This window comes from Rhineura floridana, chromosome 21 (genome assembly GCF_030035675.1).
Source record: "Rhineura floridana isolate rRhiFlo1 chromosome 21, rRhiFlo1.hap2, whole genome shotgun sequence".
In the NCBI taxonomy this organism is placed as follows: Eukaryota; Metazoa; Chordata; class Lepidosauria; order Squamata; family Rhineuridae; genus Rhineura; species Rhineura floridana.
Genome location: NC_084500.1, coordinates 193,123 through 214,268, shown reverse-complemented (window position 1 = coordinate 214,268; position 21,146 = coordinate 193,123). Strand labels below are relative to the sequence as shown.

Here is a 21,146-nt window from a genome sequence, read left to right as displayed (position 1 = left end):
CAAATGGTATTTTATTAATATTTAAGGCAATTAAATAACAATGTCAAATATATTAGGCTACCTGTGTTTAGATTCCGGCTGTCCTGCAACTCCTCCCTCCGCCCATATTCCCCTCTGCCCCCCCTCAACCGCTGCTTCCGGGGGGGAGAGGAGCTGCCCAGCGTGGCCCGCTGCTTTCAGCGCCACACAGCTTCCCCTCCAGGCCACGCTGGGCCTCGGTTTGCATGGGAAGCAGCGTGGCATCCTGCCAAGCAGGCTGTGGTGTGGCCAACGTCCTCCAACAAGCTCCTTGGCCAAGGATTTGTGCCCCGTGTCTCCGTCAGGCAGGAGCTGCCTGTGCAATGGCTACATGGCAGGCCTGTGGCAGGCAGGTGGGGAGGCCGTTGCTCAGCTCCAGGCCGGCTTGGCTGCCCCTTAAGACTGCGAGTCCTTTCCCTCCCTTATGCAAAGGCAGCAGCAGGTTCTTTCTTGTCCCACTGTAAGGCCTTTTTTTAAACAACACCAAACCCGTATTCTGTCCCTAGTTTGCTTGGAAACACCATTGGCCTCATGCTGCTCCCAGGAGAAGATGCCCCCAAATGGTTCCCTCAGAGACCCTTCAGAAAGCCGCAGGGACAGGCCAGGTGAGGCTGAAACAGTCTCAACCCGAAAGAAGAGTGGGCGCCGATGGGCTTGCTAAGGCTGGAGGACAGGCTTGGGGGACGGCGGCCGACCAGGCGGGGAAGGCCCCTGCAGCCACGCCTCTCTGGCCTCTCTCCTCACTTCCCAGCTGTGGTGTTTGCCCACGACGGAAATGTGTCCAGGTGGAACATGGCCCGCCCCCAGCTGTTGATGGCCAGGGTTACGCAAAAAACGCCGATGATGTTCATCACGATGCCAGTCTTCGCCTGGAAGGGAGAGGCAAGGGAAAGGGGAAGTCCAGGAGTGTTGTGGGTCAAGGGCAGCCAGCAAACCTCGCAGGGAGGGGAGGGAGGAGGTTGTCAGAGCCACAGCCCGTCCGTCCCAATCGCAAGAGAACTGCCCCCTTCCCAGAGTGAGCACCTCGTCTGGGAACACAATGTGCAAACTCTCTTTGCTCTGCCTGTTATGCGTTCTAGGAAGTTTTGAAGAGCACATTGAGCAATTTGGAAAGAGGCGCCTTTCAGTGCAATCAGTTGCGGAATCAGAGTCAAGCCTGCTGAGCGTCCGTCATGCCTCCAGGTCAGCCAGTCCCATCTACTCTGATTCTAGCTGAGCCACGGATGCAGCCAGATTCCTTCAAATCAGCAGGAGACAATGAGCCCCACTTCTCCCATTTGGGCCTCCACTTGTCCACTGGGCCTTCCCCCCCACCAGCAGCTCCCTTCCCTGCTAGCAAACAGCCTGTCCTCTCCCTAGGCTGGGGGGGGGAGGGTTCCTTTTACTAATCTCAGTAAATTAGAAGTGTTTGCTGCTTTGCAAGAGGATAGTTGGGACTTGGCAGGGGGATATGTCCTACTTTGGGGCACTTCCAGACTGTCACTATTTTGCAGGTGGGATTTAGTCACATACAAGCAAATCCAGGCTGCACAATTAAAATGGTTTTGGCACTGTTGTGCAACAAACCCCTTCTTTTTTAAAAAACAAACTTTTTTTAGGAAGCAAAGTGATGGGAAAATGCACTGGTAAGTGTGGGGACAACACTTGCTTTGATGCAGCATCATTTAACCTCTCCACAAACAAATCAGGATGAATGTTCAATAAACAGGTCCTCTGGAAACCAGTCTTGGATTTGGCTTTATCAACAACTTTCGTGTGTGTGAATGGCTACTGTTAATAATATAATGATTGTCACTGGCACTTCCTGCATTTCCTTTCCTTCTGACCTCAGTGTTTACAGTCAGGCACACACATCTTAGATTTTATAGATGTAGCACACACACATTCCCACCTCATGCTCATGATAACTCTTCCTGCATAGGATGAAATCCACAACTGCTGTTGCTATCATCAATTGACCACGAGATGCCGTTGGTTTTGCTACAAGGGACTAACAGGACTAAGTAGCTACTGCCCCTCTGGAAACTGTTTTGAAAGTGTCACTTAAAACCCTGTCTTTGTGGAGAGTCCCCCAAGTGGACTAGCAAAGAAAGCAGAGCTCAAGGGCAATTCCTCAAATGTGACTTCATGCAACACAGAGCTTTTTGATGCCAAGTCTATCTTTATGTATCTTCTAGCAGTTCTGCACTACCTCTGGATTGGCTCCAAACTGGCACCCCTACATCTAAACCCAGGGTCTAACTTCACATTCCAAAATGAGGTGGAAACACTAATATTCCTGCTGAAAGGGTCTACTTTGCGCAAGGCACACCTCCCAGGGTCTGCACTGCACCAGAGGAAGTTTCCTCCCTGGCTTTACAAGCACTGCCATCTGCAGAAGTCTATTGGTTGCCTGGGGCAGGGCAAGGTTGGGGGTCAGATCTTAATGACCCCTTGAGGCAGCCGTCCCCAATCTGGGGTCCTCCAGAGATTTTGGATGACAATTCCCATCAGCCCCAGCCAGGACGGCCATATTGCCTCCTTCAGCACAACTGCGCTGGCTGATGGGAGTTGTCGCCCCACACACTTGGAGGGCCCCACATTGGGGAGGGCTGCCTTTGCAGCGCCAGCAGAGAGCAGCCTCTCAGTAGCCGCCAAGGACCAGGCAAGGCCTCGGCAACAGCACGGCTGCCATCTTACCATGTCAGAGACGCGAAGGTGTCCGTAGGAGAAGACGATGGCGTTTGGAGGGGTGGCGACGGGAAGCATGAAGGCAAACGAAGCACTGAGCGTGCAAGGGACCATGATGTAGAGTGGATTGACCTCAATGGACTGTGACTGGAGAGAGAAGACAAGAGACCCTGACTGGAGGGGCCCCGTGGGGCAGTCTGCCCACCCCCTGCACAGGCAGCCAAACCCACGGGAGAACTGCACTGCCACCTGGGAGTGGTGGAGGGAGTGGGCCAAGGGGTTGGCCCTGTTTGGGGAGGCCAGCAAGGGCCTCATGGGTGACGGAGGAGCCTGAAGGGTGCCATAGCACCCCAAATGCCTGGTGCAGGTCCTAAGGACACCAGAAGAGCCTGCTGGATGAGGCCAAAGCAGACCCACCTAGTCCAGCATCCTGTTCTCACAGTGGCCAACCAGAAGCCCCTGGGAAGCCCACAGGCAGGACCTAAGTGTGACAGGAATGATTCAGGAATATGTTGCCTCTGACTGTGGGGGGAGAGCATAGTCATCAGGCCTAGTAGCAATTAATAGCCTTGTTCTCCATGGATCTGTCTCATCTTTTAAAGCCGTCCACGCTGGTGGCCATCACCGCCTTTGGTGGAAGCCAGTTCTGTAGTTTAACTATGTGCTACTAAAGAGGTCCTTCCTTTTGCCTGTCCTGAATCTTCCACATTCAGCTTCATTGGCTGTCCACAAGTTCTAGTGTTACGAGAGAAGGAAAACAAACTTTTCTCTATCTCCATGCCATGCATAATTTTATACACTTCTGTCATGCCACCTCTGACTTGCCTTTTCTCTAAACTAAAAAGCCCCAAATGCTGCATCCTTTCCTTGTAGGGAAGATCCTGCATTCCCCTTGATCATTCTGGGTGCCCTTTTCTGAACCTTTTCCAGCTCTACAATACCCTTTTCAAGGAGAGGCAACTAGGACTCTACACAATATTCCAGATGTGGTCACAACATAGATTTATACAATGGCATAGTTATATTGGCAGTTTTATTTTCCTAATGACCCTTAGCAAGGAGCATGCCTTTTTCGCAGTTGCCACCCACTGGATTGACATGTTCAGAGAGTTCAGAGCAAGTGGCATTCAGAGCCATGCTGCTTCCAATAGTGGAGTAAGAACACAGCCATCATGGCTAGTAGCCATTGGCAAGACATGTTCAAGGCCAGTGACTGCAGGAGGGCGGTTGCCATTACAGGAGTCCAAGAGGTGCAAAAGGGTCCCTCAAATGACTCTGCCCTTTGCAGCCCAGCGTGCCTGGAGCCACCTCCTTGATGCCACCTCTGGCTCCCTTCAGAACTCTGCAAAGCTCTCCTTTTCCCTGAAGCCTTTGTCAAAACAACCTTCTGCCCTGCCCTCCCCAGCCTCATTCCCTACTGAAGCTAAGCCTACGCAGGCAGAGCTGTGGGGAAAGGTTGCCTTCTTCATTCCCTCCTGCCTCCATACACTTCCCCCTCCTCTGTTGAAATTCCTGGTATTGAGTGATTGACTGTACACTCGGTGGGGCAGAGACCCAACATGTTTTCCTTTGCAAAGCAACATTTACACTGGAAAGAACAACAACTTTCACTTGCCAGTTCTGGTCCTTAGATCTTATCAAGGTGGTCCAAACCTGGCCCTCTGAGGAGCACTGGCTGGCCATACGCGTGAGGAGGGCCTGCGTCATCCATGCCCTCGGGGTTTCCCTCATCTTATTCTGAGCTGCTTTGAGGGGAATGGACGGCAGAACAGAGCCACAAAGATAAACAAAGAAATAAGGAAAAAGAAAAATGTTACCAAGGATGCAAAGACGGGCAGGAAGAGAGTCGCTGTGGCCACGTTGCTGGTGCATTCGGTGAAGACGGCGATGACCAGAGAAAGGATAATGGCGATGGCCCAGGGGGGGATGCTGTGCAAGGGGGTCATCTGGTCCCCCAGCCACTTGGACAGTCCTGAAGCCTGGAGAGGGTGTGGAGAGGGAGAAAGAGAAAATCTCTTGGTTCAAAAGCGAAGCATCTCCTAAGACTGAAGCATCTCTCTCTCTCTCTCTCCCCCTCACACACACACACACACACACTTTTCCCTTCACAGGCAAGGAAAAACAGCAACCTGGGAGGGAGAAAGAGGAGCCCTCAAAACTTGCCACCAGATGGTTCACTCCTGGGCAGTGCAGGAGGGTCCCAACAACAGCTCTCGGCCAGCATGGCTAAGTAGAACCTCCATGTTCAGAGACAGGATGTCTGAGCACCAGGTACTGCGGGGCAAACAGCCAAGAATGGGCTGCTGCCTTCCTTCATGACCAGCTTGTGGGCTCTCCAGAAGCACGAAGAGAGAGCCAAGCGAATGACGCTTGAATTGGCTGATCCAGCAAGGCTGCTCCGAAGGGTGAATTGCCAGAGCCTGCTTCCCTCTGAGGCTATCACAGGCTACTTTTTAAAAAAGACAAATAAACAGACCTAAGGCCTTTGACAGTCTATTGTAGTCATTTAGCAGTCAGGGGTCCCTGACCTTTTGGGGCCAAGGGCGCGTTTGGGGACTTGGAAAAACCCATAAAAGGCCGAGCCAGCGATGCCCCAGAGGGTGCAGCCCCAGGGAGGGGGCACACAGTGCTCCTCTCCCACTCCTCATTTCAAAGGGACGTGCACTGGGGAGCTTCCTGGTGAATTGGGCCCTCCCTACCCTAGACTTGGGGTCCAACTGGCCATCCACCAGGAGCCGGCTGCAGAGCCACGGCCGCCTTTGGGCTCTTCCACCTCCCGTTCAGCCAGGATTTGAACAGGCGCAAGCTGAGGAGGGCAACGCCTTGCACTGTGGCGCAGCAGTGGGGCCGAAGAGCCTCCCTCAAGGCACTGATGTGGCCGGTGGGCCGGAGAGAACACAGCGCCCTCTTTGTCTGACTTTGCTGGGCCAGGTTCCTTTGGGGAGGACAAGGGAGGCCTGTTCTAGGGGGGTTACTGACTGTCCCCATTGAAGGGCTGGTAGTTTTGCATTAAACTTGCAGTTTGAAGCTTTGTCAGATGGAATAACCACAGAGCCCAATTAACTATCAGAGGCCAGCTCCCTAACAAGTTAGAATTAGGTCAAGTTCTCCCTTGTCCTGGTGCAACCAGAATGCAAATGGACGCTGCTGGCAGGTTTGAGTTTGGTGCCAAGTGGCAGTGCCGAGGGCACATCCCCCCAAAGGCAGGAAAACAGCACACAGGGAGCACTGAATTAATTGTTTCCATGAGCCGTGGATGGAATGGTGATGGTCACCTTCTGGAAAAGCTGGATCTCTCGGAGGATAGCTCTGGGCTCCAATTTGCATCCTGCCAACATATTCTTGGCTGCAGGGAACAGCCAGCCCCACCAATGCTGTGGTTCATGTGGAGCCACTGCATGTGGCTTCACTGCAGGAGAGCATCGAGCCCCGACATGCATCTGGGGTTTCCAGGGAGACTGCCAGGTTCGGGGTCAGCTCAGCCAGGACCCCTTGAAGCCCCACATGGCTCAGGAACTAAGTCCAGCCTTTTGAACCTTGAAGTGCCTTCACCGCATGGAGATTTTCCCTCTCTCTTTCCTTTTCAAAGATTTCCCAGAAAATGTGGGACACGCCTCTGCTACTAATGGTTTTATTTACTTATTTATTTAACAAAATTTGTACACCACTCGATTGCAATAAAATCTCTAGGTGGTTTAAAGAAAATTAAAATTATCAATAAAACAGATGAAACAAGTAATTGAAAAGATAATAAAAATTAACAGTAAACTAAAAAAGATTAAAACATGTCAATATCTACGTGTCTGGATAGGCTTGCAAAAAATGTTTTACCAGGCACCAAAAAGAGTACAGCAAAGGAGCCTGCCTGTTGTCAACAGGCAGGGAGTTCCAAAGAGTAGGTGCTGCCACACTGACAGACTGATTTCTTACAAGTACTGTGTGGCACCTGTAACAGAGCCAGGTCCACAGACTGAAGTGGTTGAGAGGGCACATATAGGGTCATTCAATCCTGCAAGTCACCTGGTTGCAAGCTGTTAAAGGCTGTATATACCTACAGAAACACCTTGAATATGGCCCAGGAACATATCTGCAGCCAGAGCAGAGCTCTGAGCAGAGGTGTTATATGCTGACAGGGTCTCACTCTGGTCAGCAACTGTACTGCAGCATTCTGCACTAACTGTCATTTCTGGACCAAGGACAAAGGAAGCCTCACATAGGGTGCCTGGTAATAATCCACTCCTGAAGATTATCTTTAATCCAAAAGTTAGAGAGGCCATTATTCATACTTCCTCAGAGATCCAAGACCCTGCTACGACGTACAGTTTCAGAAGTGAATTTCAAATAGACTGGGGCTCACTTAGTTGGAAGGGAACGTGTACTCTGCACATGGCTAGAGTTACTCATTTGCTGTTTTCTTCCATGTCCGAAGGCTGAGCCTTTTCACTGAATGCACAGCTGCCCTGGCTCAGCAGCCATTTGGAAACAGGGTCAGGCCATGCAATCTGCAGGACAACATCCTGCTCCATGAGAAGACGTCACATGGCAACACGTGGCTGGCTCACTGACCCTTCTACCTTCTGCCACCACCACCACAGTTGCACTTGAGATGTCAGGCGGGACTCTGTGCCCACAGAATAATTTGGTGAAGCTAACGATGGGATGAGATGGGAGAACCTGAAGAGTCATTTTTCAAGATTTTGCATGCACAGTTGTATCCCATCCTAGTCTCACTCAGTTACTTACTTACTTGAAAATAATGAACATGACTAACTGGGATTCATTAATTTACATGGGTTTTCTCTGAGTAAAACGTCGTTCAATAATGATGCCATCTTGGAGCGAGCCACGTGTGTGGTGCGCCCCTCCTTTCCTAAACTAGATGGCAAAGTTCATACTTTGCAGGACGCATTTGATGCCCGCTCCCAGCCAGCCTTCCTCCTGCCACCGAGTCCAAATGTCCACCCCTGACAGGCAGCGCAGAGGACCTACGTCGCTTCCGTTGGCCAAAGCAAAGCCTCCTCCGAGCAGCAGAACGATGCTCCAGGGCATCTTCCTCTGGACCACCTTCCAGTCGAGCAGCGGAGCTGGGAAAAAGGGCTCCTTCATAGCTGCAGACAAGCCAAAGAGGAGATGTGACCGGGGGGGGGGGGCAATGCAGCTGGCTCCACGTGCCAAGTACCAGCAGGTGGCTGTTCGAGAAAGAGGTGCCCACTAGGCTGGATGCCACTATGAGAGCCGCAAGATGTTATTCCCAAGCCACCTCATGAAGAAACTGTCTATTCAGGGCAGAATTTGGCCTCAACAGCTGGTGGCAGGACCCTGCCCTCGGACAGAGCCTCCTGCTTGCTATGCCGCTTCTGAGGCGGCCACTCAGCCGGCAAAGGCAGGAGCCACTCTGGCAGCTGCTCCCTTTCCTTTACCTTCCTCAGCCTCTTCCAGATCACAGCTGCTCTGACTGCAGAAGCCGCACCTGGGCCGAGTGGCAGGAAGGATGAACAGGAACAAGGCCACAAAGATGGCCACGGTGGCATCTGTCACATACCTGGAACACGTTTTGGAAGGTGAGGAACGGGGAGCGGAGCAGGCGCCAGCCCAGTCCCCTCCCCCAGCCAAAAAAGGGAGAAGCCAGCTGGTGGAAGAGCATGGCCCTCTGGCCAGGATCCCTGGTGATGTCAGGAAGGCAGAGAGCTCTTGCGAGACAGATCAGGACCCCACACACTTCAAAGGCTGCATATCTCTTTAGGCCTCTGCCAGGGGACCCTTCACAAAGCAACCAGAGCTTGCCTCCATGCATAGAAACATGAAAATGGCAATGGACTGCCTTCAAGTCAATTCCGACTTATGGCGACCCTACAAATAGGGATTTCATGGTAAGCGGTATTCAGAGGAGGTTAACTATTGCCTCCCTCCGATGCTAGTCCTCCCAAGCTGGCTAGGGCCTGCTCAGCTTGCCACAACTGCACAAGTCAGCCCCTTCCTTGTCCACAACTGCCAGCTGGGGGGCAACTGGGCTCCTTGGGACTCTGCAGCTTGCCCATGGCTGCCCAGGTGGCAGGGCACTAACCCCTGAGCCACTCACTGTGGGGTGATCTTTAGCTGGCCCTTGATGCCCAGGAGACACGAGCGGGGATTTGAGCTCACAGACTCTGGACTCCCAGCTCCATCTATGTCTGGAGTGTCAGCACTGACTGGCAGCAGCTGTCCAGGGTTTCAGGCTTAGGGGGGTCTCTCCCAGCCCTACCTGGAGATGCCAGCCGGGACTGAACCTGGGGCCTTCTGCATGCAAAGCACGTGCTCTGCCACCCAGTGTCCAAACACGAACTTTTCAGCACCTCGGACAGCGCCTCGAAAGTTCAGATAACTCTGAGCAGGTCCCACGGACCCACTGACATTGGAGCCCCCCATCTCCACTGGCCTCCGGGCAGCCGCCTTTCCCCACTGCCTGGATTGCACACCACTGGTGCTGAGCCGTGTGCCTGAGGGTCACAGGGCTTGCACCATCGAGGGAGGGCCCCCAGCACCACCAGCTGAATCAGCCAGCAAAGCAGCAGCAACACACACTCACTCCTTGTCCTTGTTGAAGAGGAGAGTGGCCCATCCTGGGACAAAGCCAGGGTCTCTGGTGAACCAGAGGAGGATCAGCAGCGTGAAGACCAGCAGCACGTTGACCTCGGCGAAGGAGACCGGGCCCAGCTTGCGGTGCTCCTCCTTCAGGACATGGAGGGCAGCCTTCTCCTTCTCCGTCCTTTGTGTCCCACACCCCCAGGTCTTCCGGAAGCTGAAGGCAGAAGAGAATGGTCGAGCCAGGGGGCAGAGGCCCCTGGGCAGGAGACAGACTGACCTCTGGCACTAAAGCCAGGGGACTGAGCAGGGAGGAAAAGAGGGGATCTGAACTCTAGTGCACTTCTGCTGGGACACACAATGGGCCCACCTCCCCCCACTGCTGCCTGCAGACTTCACCCCCTTTGAAACAAACACACAGATGGGCTCTCAATGCTCCCAAGCGCCACCGCTCCTTTTGGTCAGGTGAGCTTTGCGCCATCATGGGCTGCTCAGCCAGCCTTTCTTTGTCCTCTCCTGCACTGGGGAGTCCAACCGGAAGGACTTTGTTGATGGGCCCAGGGGGACTTTTTTGGCAAAGTCTTTTGCCTTGTTTGTGTGCCCTCCAACATGGGTAGCCAATGTGGTGCCCTCCAGATGTTGCCAGCAGGCTCTGAACTCCCAGCAGCCTACCAGGCCAAGGGTCGGGGCGATGGCAGCCAGAGTCCAGCAATATCTGAATGAGGGTTTCCAGCCGCAGCTTAAATGTCAGTCATACCCTCTCCCAGCTCTTACTGGAATCCCATGAAGGAAAACTGCAGCCAGAACCAGGCCAGCATCAGCATCAGGAGCATGTTGGGAAAAGCGAAGCCAAACCAGGAGGCAAAATTCAAGATGTCACCGTTCTCAGGGAACAACCTGGCAGGAGGGAGAGGAAAAGGGGAGGGGGGAGCCCCATTGGTTTCCTGACCGGCCACGCCATCAGGAGGTCAGCCGAAGCAGGGAGGCAAGGCCTCCATCCCCACCTGGATTGTTGAGGGTGCCAAAATTCATGGGAGGACCCCTCCTGTCCTTCCACCAAGGAGGATTAAAGGAACACAGCCTCAGTTTCAGGGCCCATGTGAGGATCAGCCCCAAAGACCACAAGGAAAAACTTCCTACGCGCTGGTTTTAAAAGCCACAGCAGTGCCAGGACTTTGCCGTGTCTTGGCAAGGAGGGGGGGACTTACTGGTTCATCTGGCCTTTCAGGACCAGGTTTGGCCCCGTCCCAGTGAGAGTTGCCGTCCCGCCGATACTTGCCGCGTAGCAGACGCAGAGGGTCATCCCCTTGTTGACGCGCTTCTTGGCTTCCCTCTCTTGCTGCTTGGAGTCCTCCGGGATGTGCCCATTGCCCACAACTGAAACAGAGACAGTGGCTTGGCCTTTTAGTGCAAAGGGGCGGGGGAGAGTCCAGAGGGAACCCAAAAGCCTAAGAGCGGCATTGCTGGTCCAGGGGAGAGCCACCTCGCTCAGCATATCAGAGGCCTTGACAAATGTTAATCCTTGGGGCTGGTTTCCATTGGGACCACACTGGCCGAGTAGGAAGAGTTTCAGCCTTCCTTCTGTTCTGCAAATTTGTATAAATGAGCAGAGATCCTGCGTGTGCCAGGCTGTGCATTTGCCTAAGTGGCGGGCTTTTACCCTGCATTGAGATCACTGAGACTTAAGACTTAGTAGAATAAGAAAAGCTACTTTATTTATAGAAATACATAGTAGATAGGAAAGGCATACCTAGTTCTCACTAACTAAGTTGGAGGCGCAATGCCCAGGTTTGGGAGTCGCTCTCACGGCCCAGGAGGGAGAATGCAGAGACAAAGGGATGTGTCCTGTCTCTCGGTCAGTCAAAGAAGAGAAGGAGGAAAGGGCAGAAGGAGGAGGGGCAGGTAAGCTTCCCGAAAGACTTAACAGTCTAGCCACAGAAGGAAGTCAGTCAGAGCATCCCAGGTAAAGGTAGTCAAGCCTCTCCATCTGGAGGACCCTGACTCTGTCTCCCTTCTGGAACATAAACAGAAGAACAAAACAGGAGTTGCTCCTGCCCCACTTCCGACACCCGCACCAGCCGTGAACCTGATGAAAACCAGATGCAGAGAAAGAGAGATCAATAAGTGACAGAATAAAGGCTCCCATTGGCAGAAACAGGAGCTTTTTTCTATCACTAATTGCAGCATGTGGGAGGGGGGAGTTCTAACTGAGATTGTGGCTCATGGTGGGAAAGAAGGGCTAAGCCTCCCCTGGCAGTGTGCTATAGTGGTTTGGGTGTTGGACTAGGATGTGGGAGACCAGGGTTCAAATCCTCACTAGCCCCAGGAATGACCTTGGGCTAGGCACTGCTCCTCACCCTAACCTACCTCACAGGGTTGTTGTGAGAATAAAATGGGGAGGGGGAAAAGAACCATGTACACCACCTTGAGTTCCTTGGAGGAGGAAAGATGCGATATAAATGTACTAGATGATTATGATAAAGATGATAAGTCAGCTCCTCCTGCGGCAAGGATTACATTTTGGAAAAACCTTGTGCTACAAGCCATGAAATTAACATCATGTGTTGTTAGTCCCTTATCAGGAGTAGGGCATGAAAGTCGTCATCACCGCCTGTTGTCTGCTCTCAGTATCTGGTATTGAGAGGTAGACTGCCTCACAACGTGGAGGGTCCATTACATGTCATGACTGATGGCTGTTGATTTGCCGACTCTATAGAAAAGCCATCTAAGCTTGTGGCCATTTTCTCCTCAGACGTAACCCTCACCAAACTAAATGGGTCTTACTCTCTAGCAAACTTGCACAGGATTTCTGCCTAAGAAATGGAGAGACTTTGGTCACATTTTTTTCAGATTTTAATTAAATTTATTTGTTGGCTTTGCTCAAATTCCAGAGAGGCAGGAGCCCGTGTGAACCTGTTGCAGGAAAATCAACAAAGATTCTTGTGGCATCTGAAAGATCAGCAGGTTTATGGTGGAGTCTGATTTGATAGAAGGATCCCTCTCAGTTGGCAACAAGAGGAGATCCTTACGTCAGCAGACAGAGGAAACAAAGGCAAACCCCTGGATCTGAAAGGCCTGGAAATGCAAAACGTATGCCACAGGGCAGTACTTTTTGTATCTCATGGCCTTTACCCTCCCCACACCCAGTGTCCCCTCCCCTGCCCACACTGTGCCATTTTTCTCTGTGTGGTTTGTACCCAATGTTGTGCACATCTCTCTGCCTGCCAAAGACAACCCTTCATTTACCATCCAGGAGCATAGCAGCCTGTTTGCCTTTCAGGTAACATGAGATTCTAAGTGGCAACCACTTCAGCTCTTCCTCCAAGGTTGGTGAGTGTGGCCCTTTCTTCCCTAGAATCAAGATATGCCTGCAGTTTCCCCATGAGCATCCATCCATCCATCCATCCATCCATCTTAAGGGACCACTTTGCCCCATATATCTCTGCCTGGCAACTCCAGAGGAGGTGTGCTTAGGATGCATTAGAGAGTAGGCTTTTAGTGTTGCAGCTCCAGTCCTCTGTCCAACCAAAGTTAGACAGGCAGTAAGTGTCAAATGCTAACTGATGTTTTTTGTTTAAGAAGGCTTTCTCTAAGGTGTGACCCAATCATTTCTGAAATATTAACTGTACATCTGTAGGAAGGGTTTGAACTGTTTTTAGAGTTTGTAGAAATAATTTTCATTGCTTTTAGAATTTGTATCTTTAGCATTTTATTTTATTTTTATTTTGTACAATGCTTTGATGGCCTTAGGCCATGAAGCAGTTTACATGTTTGTAAAAATAAATAAATACTCTGATGCTGAGAATCCCACACAAGGTTCAGAATTGCCTTTAGGACAGCAGCAGCAGCAGCTTCCCCTAGCAGTCTGCCGCCAGCATTGTCCACTTACCCAGCACTGTCGAGAGGCCCGTGGCCACCTTCCCTTCCTGTTCGTTCCTGGGGTTGGTGTGGACAGCAGTGGCCGCTGACTCCGTGATGGCCAGTTCCGGCTCAGAGCTGTTCATCTGGTCTAGAACGGCCTGGACAATGGGCACCATCATGGCGGTGGTGGCCGTGTTGCTGATCCACATGGAGAGGAAGGCCGTCACCCCCATAAAACCCAGCATCAGGCTGCAAGGGCACACAGGCAGGCTCTGAGTCAGCTTGGAGGAGATAGCATACCTGCTGGTCACCTGGGGCAAGCAAAGATCACCTCCAAGTGACCAAGTAGAGGCTTTGCAAGCTTTGGCTCTCATAACACCTCTTTTAGACCAGAAATGACAACACATACAGGTGAAGGTAGACCGGCTGGTAAAAATCCCGCAGATTTAACTGTGAGACCCCAGGGTCAGAAAAGGGCAATCTGGATGGGGGGGGCAGTGGTTGTGTGCTGGATATCCCATTCCGGCAAGGCATGCAGAGCTCAGCTGAAACTGGGCCTCACCTGGAGGAGGGTGCTCAATTCTGGCAGCCCCCATGGCAGGGCTGAAGGTGGGCCTCTAAAGATCCAAACGCCCTGACCCAGATGTCAAGCCCCTAAAACTGGAAGCAGGGCTGGAGGATGGAGACCCCCTGAGCATGTGATGAGTGCAGTTCGTAAGTCCCTCCTGCCCTGACCCTGCACGCCCGGGATGAGACAGAAAAGGGTCTTCAGGCCAGCGAGTGTGGACTTGAAACCCCACCCCACATCTCTGGTGTTTAGAAGGTCACCCCCAGCCCAACCCTGCCAAATTTGGGGAGAGGAGGAGAGTTACTTACAGGGCAGGCTTCACCCCGACGATCAGCAGCACTCTCAGGGCGATCCGCTTGTGTAGGTTCCAGTGCTCCACGGCCACGGCCACAATCAGACCCCCCACGAAGAGCATGTTTGTGTCTTTCAGGTATTGCATGCACACCTGGGAGAGGTGGGGGTGCAGGAGATTCAACTCAGCCCCCGCCAGCTTTTCCTCTGCGCCTGGGACTGGCCACCACCGCCACTTTGCTGGAGCAGCCAGACAGCAGATGCTGTGCTTTCCCAGCCCCTGTTGGATCCCTCCCTCTCTGCTGCAGCACCCCCAACACCATCAGGGTCTGCACTCGCAATGCCTGAAATACCTGAAATGCCCTCTGGCCATGCATAGAATGCATTTGCCTTACTAGGATGGCCACAGCTTGCTTCTGGGCTCTGTTCCTCTCTCTACGGCAATGAAAGATGGCCCAATCCAGTCCACAGCCTCCTCTCTCCATTCAGTCCAATCCAGTGGCTAAAGTGCATATCTATATTTTTATTTTTCCCCCTATCCTTGCTCCCTCCCAGCTTCTGGCTTCCTGGGCTCAATTGTGGACTTTGGCCAGCCTAAAGAGGTCCCTGGTTTCAGTCAGTCTAGGAAGAGAATTTTTTAAAAAAAATTGCAGAAGGGCATTTCTCTTCTGCTGCCCTTGTTCCATACCTTCTTGGACTCCAGAATGCCAAACATCGGGAACAGGATGACGGGCAAGAGAGCCGTGACAGCCAAAGGAATGACCTCCGTGCACCAATACACAGCCATGAGAATGATCACATAACCACACCGGGCCTCCTGCAGGGAACAGAGGGGGGAAACGAAAGGTCAGCCCAGGGAGACGCCCCCTGCAGGACTCTGGATCCATCCGGGGCACAGATCCAGGGATCCTCTTGTCAAACTCCGTGGTTGGCCCCAATGGCCCCAGGAGCAACTGGAAATGGTCGAACTGGTGCTCCACCCTCCAGGAACTGGCCACCCACCTCAGCTGCCCTAATTCACTGGGGACAGGCTTGGCTTTCCATAGGAAATCAATGGCCTTTCTAACTGCCTACCCAGATCTATAGTGGGATTAAGCACTGAGATTTTCCCCCTAAGATATTTTACTGCACGAGACAGAGAGCAAGATTGTGCACACACTCCTCCACATCTAGCAGCTGACCAGGCGGGCAGTACAGAGGCAGGTGCCTTCTACTAAGGATTGGGCCATCCACCTCAATGTTGTCTACACTGACCAGCAGTGACTCTCCAGAGTTTCCGGCAGCCCTACCTAGAGATGGTGGGACTGGCCCCGAGACCACCTGCATGCCAAGCAGGGGCACTACCACTGAGCTCTGCTCTTTCCTTGGGAATAAAGCAAGCTCCCAGTCCTCAGGATTCTGCATACAGAACCAAGGGAAGGCGCCGTCTGCTGAGCAGGACATTGATCCTTCTGGCCAGGAGTCCTTCCCAGCCCTACCTGGAGAGGCTGCCGGGGACCGAACTGGGACCCTTTGAATGCCAAGCAGGGCTCTGCCACTGCACCACAATGGCCCTTCATGACTCTCCCCCACACCCAAGGGCAGGAGGGTAGCTCAGAGGGGGCAGAGGAGGGGCCCCTGCCTCCCCCACAGTTCTGCCTGCTGCTTCCTGGCCCTAGAACCTGCCGCCAGAGGCCCCTCACTCTGCCCAACGGAAGGGCCGTTTGCTAGCACACCTGCGCCAGACAGAGCAAGTTATTGCAGAGTGAATTTGCACCACATACAAGAGTCAGAAAAGATCAGCAGGGGTGGTGATGCGGGAGAAAGACTCATTCCATGATCCCAGCATGAGGGCATGGGTGTTACCCCCCTCCCCTGTTCACATGTGTCTGCAGGAGGATTCATCACTCAGAAGGAGTCTCCGCCAAGCCACAATTATGGTGCCCACAACCCAGACTTTCTGGATTAACGTTGTGCAAACAAGCCAGATTAAACTGCTAATGAGAGACTGCAATCGTCTAGAATTTGTCAAGTCAATTTTCCTGTGGGAAGACACTGCCAATTAACTGCCTGTAAACAGGGGGTCTTGGGTGCAAAGACCTCATGCTGTGCCCAAAATGACTATTTGTCAGAACTTACTTAGGGTAACAAAGGGATCCACCACCTAATACTACTGCTCCCCCCCAAGAAACAGGTGACCAAAGGCAATGGAATTTAACATTGACCCTGACCTGCCTGCTTGCGGGGGGAGGGGCGCTGTTTACTGTATGATAACAAGAGTCTTAATCTGTCCTAAAGGTGCTGCAAAACTGTCTGTTGTCCTTGTTGCTACAGGCTGCTCAACCGTTGCCCTTTCGGTTGCTACTCTGGTCATTCCAGGTTTTATTGTGATCTGATTGCTCTGTCAATGAAAAAAAACCAAAGAGAACAGGCTATCAGGAGCTCCTTTTTAAAAAGAACATTCTCAGAGTCCTCTTACTCAGCAAACAGTTTCTCCTGTGACTTCGGTGTGTAAAACCACTAGAAATAGCAACAGGGAGTCCTACAAACTGTGTGAAGAAGGTGCTTGGGGGCATTCTGGGTCACACCAATTCTAGAAGCATCCTTCATCCTTGGGATCTTCTCAATCGTCCCAGCGTGCTAGATACGGAATAATGGGCTCAAGTGACGGGAAGCCAGATTTCAGCTGAACATCAGGAAAAACATCCTCACTGTTGGAACTGTACGACAATGGACCCAATGACCAATGGAGATGGTGGGCTCTCCAACCCCAGACGCCTTCAAAAGGCAGCTGGACAGCCACCCGTCGGGGATGCTTTAAGTTGGATTCCTGCACTGAGCAGGGGATTGGACTTGTTGGCCTTATAGGCCCCTTCCAACACTTCCATTATTTAAAATATTGTTCTTACGTTTGGGAAGGTTGGATGGGAGAATGTTAATGGGGCCCGAATGGCTGCAAATGTTCCTCAGGGGAGGCAAGTATAACAACATAAAGACATCTTGGCTTCTTAATTATAATAGCAATATTCTTGCACACCTTCAAAAACAAACCCTAGGCATATACAGAACAGATGAGAAGACCAAGGAAGCTTATATGCATCATATGCACATAAACCTTTTGAATCACTCAGGCAGCTGTGATGCCTCCAGTGCTTAGAACGTCTAGCATCAATCATAGAGTTGGAAAGCACCCAGAGGTCATCCAGTCCAACCCTCTGCCAATGAAGGACAGCCTCTGCTACAGCATTCCTGACACCTTTAACCAAGGAGAATCCCCCAACTTTCCAGGCAGACTCAGGAAGTCCTCCTATTGTTCAGTTGAAAGCCCTTCTCGTGTCACTAGGACCCTTTTGTGAGGGGATCCTGTCCTCGTGAGCAACTATGGTTGTTGACACCTCCCAGGCCTGATATCAGGATCTTACTTGGGCAAACAAGCTTTCCTTTCTCTGAATGCAAGCCCAGTGTGACCTTCCGCTTACTCGTTCTGCTTAAAGAAGAACCCTGTGCACCCACAGCCTTGCACCTTTCACCAACACAAATCGATGTCTCCATGCCCACTCGAAGTAAATAATTGATTTAAAGTTCAAAAATACAATTAGGCTTAGAAATTAACACAAGTTGAAGTTGGGGAAACTGAAGAAGAGACACATTGGCTGGTAAAAATAAAAAAATAAGTAAACAAATAGGAAATGGCAGGTCACACAGATCATCAGTCCCCTGCCCTCAGTTGATAATAAAACTGCATCTGTTAATGGGATGGTCAATATTTATAGAGCACTACCAGGGAGTGGGGTGAGGGGGTTATGCAGAAATTGCAGGTGGGTTCAAGGGGCAAAACATCTCACAACTGACACCACAGCAAGAAAGTGCTGGGGGCTGAGCAAATCCAGGCAGAATTTGCTGTTGCGTGCCAAAGGAATCCTGGGCTTGCTTCAGTGGTCATACGGCTTGCAAGGGAGCCTGGCCACATTCCTGTGCAGAACTCAGACTGCATGCTGGACAGGCCTTTGAAGCTGCTGCTGCTGCCTGACCAACCTCCTTGTGCTCCATGTGGTCGAGATCCACCCTCCCAAACTCCCTCTCAACATGCCCATTGGGAGGTGGGCCTCTGCTTGGTTTGACTCTTCTGCCAACACTAATGAGCTTCCTCCCAGCTGAGGGTGCACCATTCAGGGCTGGTGCAGAGCGTTCCCTTTGCAAAAAAAACCACGAATCAAGGGCCCCTTCTCCCTCTCTCCTTCCATACGCCGACCTGGTCTGCTGTTCTCTTTGAATCAGAGGCCTGCCTAAGCATCCTCACAGGACTGGTTTGGAACTACACCAGTCATCACTTGAATCAGAGCATATGTCCAAGGATGAAGAGAACACCCTGGTGCTTACGCAGAGTGCCTGCCCTTCACCACAAGTAACCGCAAGGATTGCTCAGGACCACATTCCATCTCTAGGAGCAGCAGCTGCTGCCACCAGGTGCCTACAAAAGAGACAGCGGTAGACTGCCTCTGAACAGAGAGGTTCCACTTGACTCCTATCCATGAATTGGGCCGAATCCCTTTAAAAGCAATCTAGGGTGGTGTCCATTTGGGGACAGTGAACAGGAGCCCTACCGGAAGGATGGGCTTGGATGGAGAAGGACTTGTTCTTGCCCATCATTAATGGCCAATTGGCTTCAGGGAGTTGACTGCCAGTTTGGGGGAAGGCCCAGAAAGTCTCCAGCACCTTCTCCAGACTAGTAATAGTTTCATCAAAGTATTTTCTCTCTCTCACTTTCTGGGAGGGGGAGGAGGAGGATCCCCCCAGGCTAGCAGGCAGCCCCTCTTCACTCCCCCGCCCAGAAGCCCCTCCCCTCCGTCCCCTGTATCTTCGCGGAGGGAGCCCGGAGGGGTCTCCCCCCCCCAGTCGTCACTGTCCCCAAAGAGGCAGAGGGATTGGAGCGACCCCCGCGGCCGGGGAGGCACCGGGACTGAGCTCTGCTCCCCCTGCGCTAGAGGAATGGCCGTTGCTGCCGATGCCGGGGAGCGGGGTGGGCGGGGCCCAGGGGGCCCAGAGGCCGCCTCCTCCTCTTCCTCCTCCTGCGCTCAGGTCCGGCTCGCTGACGGGATTCCCTTCGGGCCCCGGGTGGGCTCCTGTGAGGGGCCAGCCGGGCGCTGGCTGGGCCAGCAAAGCCCGAAACCCAGGGCCAGGAGGCCGGCCGGGGGGCCCAAAGGGGGCTCCTCCTGGCCCAGCCCTTCTGGGGAGCCCGCCGGCGGGGCTTGGAGGGGGGCTTCCTCCCCTCCCTTCCGGGCCCCGCTGCTTGGGCCCAGCGGCCCCTGCAACTCGGCGGCCTCAGGAGAGGCGCCACCCGGAGCCTCCGCAGGAACTAGCTGGGCCTCCCTGCCGAGCAGGCTGTTGTTCCTGAGCGGTAGACTGCCCCTGTAAGGAGAGGCTCCGCGTGGCTGGCAGCCCTGGAGAAGAGCTGAGGCGCACCGCCTCCCGGGCCCCTTCCTGGGGCTCCCTGCCCCGCCGGCAGAAGAGCGGCAGTGGTGGACGGCCCCCGTCGCAGTTTCCCCTGGCAGCCGCTCGGAGGGGGGAGCACCCTCGGCCCCGGTCCCCCGACGGCCCTTGAACCGGCCCGCGCAGGAAGGGAGGCCGCTCCCGGGCAGGACTCACCTGGGTGGGGACGAGGAGCGGCAGCGGCAGGAGGGCGAGCGGGGTGCCGGCCAGCGTAGCGAGGGCTTTGCAGCGGAGCAGCGAGCGGAAGAGCGGCGGCACCGGGGGAGCCATGGCAACCGAGACGGGGCGGACGGCGAGCGAGCGAGAATGACAGCGCCGCGCTCGCCCGACCGGCCTTTTAAGCAGCGCCCGCCTCGCGCGCCCGGGGCCAGCCCCTCGTTGCGGCTCCCGCCCGCCCCTGTCCAGGACAGGCTGCACCTCTGGCCTCGGCCGCAGGGCGTCTCTGGGCGCGTGCAGAGTGTCCTGGCCACGTCGCCCGGGAGGACAGAGCCCGGCCCCGGCGGCACCAGCTGTCCCTGCCCCCTCGCCCGGGCCGAGGAACCGCTTTCGCTCCTCGTCAAATCCAGGGAAACAGCAGGAGCTGGAAACTTACTCGCCACTCTGCCCGGCAAGGTGGAATTTCCCCGGCTGGCTCCAGGGAGCCTTTCCCCCAGAGCTGGAGAGGCTGCCCTGAGAGCCGAGGGAAGTCAAGGGGGGAGTCGCAGCTGCAAGACCGAGAGACTAAGGGGGGGGGCATCACCTGCCGGCGCAGTTTTCGGGTAGGATGCCATCACACTGCGGCCCCTTCAGGTTGCTCAATGATCATGGATGGGGGTCTTGCGCAACCAACCCCGCACTTCCCAAAAGATCGGGCTCTTCCCGATAAGAAAAGTGACGGGAAAGTGCAGGGGGGGGGGAAGAGAAAGCCGCCTTTGAACCGCCCCCCCCATCCGGGTCACTGCTCATAGAGGCCGCGGCCTCACTTGCACCGGGCGGGAGGGGCCCTGGCACCGCTTCTCTTCGGAGGGCTCCTCCTCCTCGCCTGGTCGCTAGTGTCACAAAATCCTGGGGGCGTCTCTCAGCCCCCTCTCTCTTTACAATATGGGGGGAGAGCCCTGATTCTCTAGCGTTTCTCCCCCCCCCTCCTGAACGGCAGCATTCTCAGTTTCAGTTGCTGAGAGGTGCGCGGGGGGCGCCCACTTTTCCCTGGGCGACTTTTATTACTGCATCGACGAAGGGGGCGCATGGGAGGCAGCTCCGACAGTGCGCCCATGGGAGGCGCGATCCACCCCACGGGCACCCCGTCCGTCTCCAAGGGGCCATTGGGGGGCGCAGTGGGGCCCTTTGGCGGAGGGCCGGGAGGGCCGGCTGGCTCCCGGGGCTGGGCGACGGCAGTCCGAGGGAAGAGAGGCTGGGGGGAGCAGCGACCCTTGCCCTCTCTCTTTTGGGGGATGCGGGCCTCGCTGGCTCCCTGCAGAGCCTGAGGCAGGCGGGCGGGAGGCGCCCTTCCCAGGCTGCCTTGGCCCCTTCCCGCCTGAAAGCGCATTGCACAACCCACCAGCAGAATGGGCAGAGCATCTGCGTGCAGAAGGCCTCAGGGTCAACTCCAGGAGAATATCCCTGCCTGAAACCCTGGAGAGCCGCTGCCGGTCAGTGTATTAAGCTAGGCGGACCAGCGGTCTGATTCAGCTTCTGGCCGCTTCCTATATTTCTGTTTCAATCCTTTATT

At 54.0% G+C, this 21,146-nt stretch overlaps 1 protein-coding gene across 2 annotated transcripts; it reads right to left on the bottom strand.

Moving 5' to 3' along the window:
- Positions 1 to 4: 4 nt before the first annotated feature.
- On the bottom strand, positions 5 to 20,104 carry SLC13A5 (solute carrier family 13 member 5). Of its 2 annotated transcripts, none has more exons than XM_061604658.1 (12): positions 20,031 to 20,104; positions 14,658 to 14,786; positions 13,987 to 14,123; positions 13,139 to 13,359; positions 10,458 to 10,626; positions 10,024 to 10,146; positions 9,254 to 9,466; positions 8,109 to 8,230; positions 7,678 to 7,796; positions 4,506 to 4,667; positions 2,698 to 2,835; positions 5 to 887 (listed from the first exon to the last, which is right to left on the bottom strand). In XM_061604658.1, the coding sequence occupies exons 2-12, from the start codon at positions 14,754 to 14,756 to the stop codon at positions 759 to 761; spliced, it is 1,632 nt and encodes a 543-aa protein (XP_061460642.1). In that variant the 5' UTR covers positions 14,757 to 14,786; positions 20,031 to 20,104; the 3' UTR covers positions 5 to 758. The 2 variants fall into 2 exon arrangements, with proteins under 2 accessions (XP_061460642.1, XP_061460641.1); XM_061604657.1 differs by lacking the exon at positions 20,031 to 20,104 and adding an exon at positions 19,595 to 19,795.
- Between the last annotated feature and the right edge of the window lie 1,042 nt (positions 20,105 to 21,146).

Bases quoted from the DNA above. Each gene is read 5' to 3' on its own strand.
- SLC13A5 (XM_061604657.1), bottom strand. From the start codon at position 19,708: ATGGCTCCCCCGGTGCCGCCGCTCTTCCGCTCGCTGCTCCGCTGCAAA. The intron at 9,467-10,023 runs GTAAGAGCTGGG...TTCTGCCTTCAG, and splicing joins TTTTCCTTCATGGGATTCCA to CTTCCGGAAGACCTGGGGGT. The intron at 2,836-4,505 runs GTAACATTTTTC...TTCTCTCTCCAG, and splicing joins TGCCCGTCTTTGCATCCTTG to TCACAGTCCATTGAGGTCAA.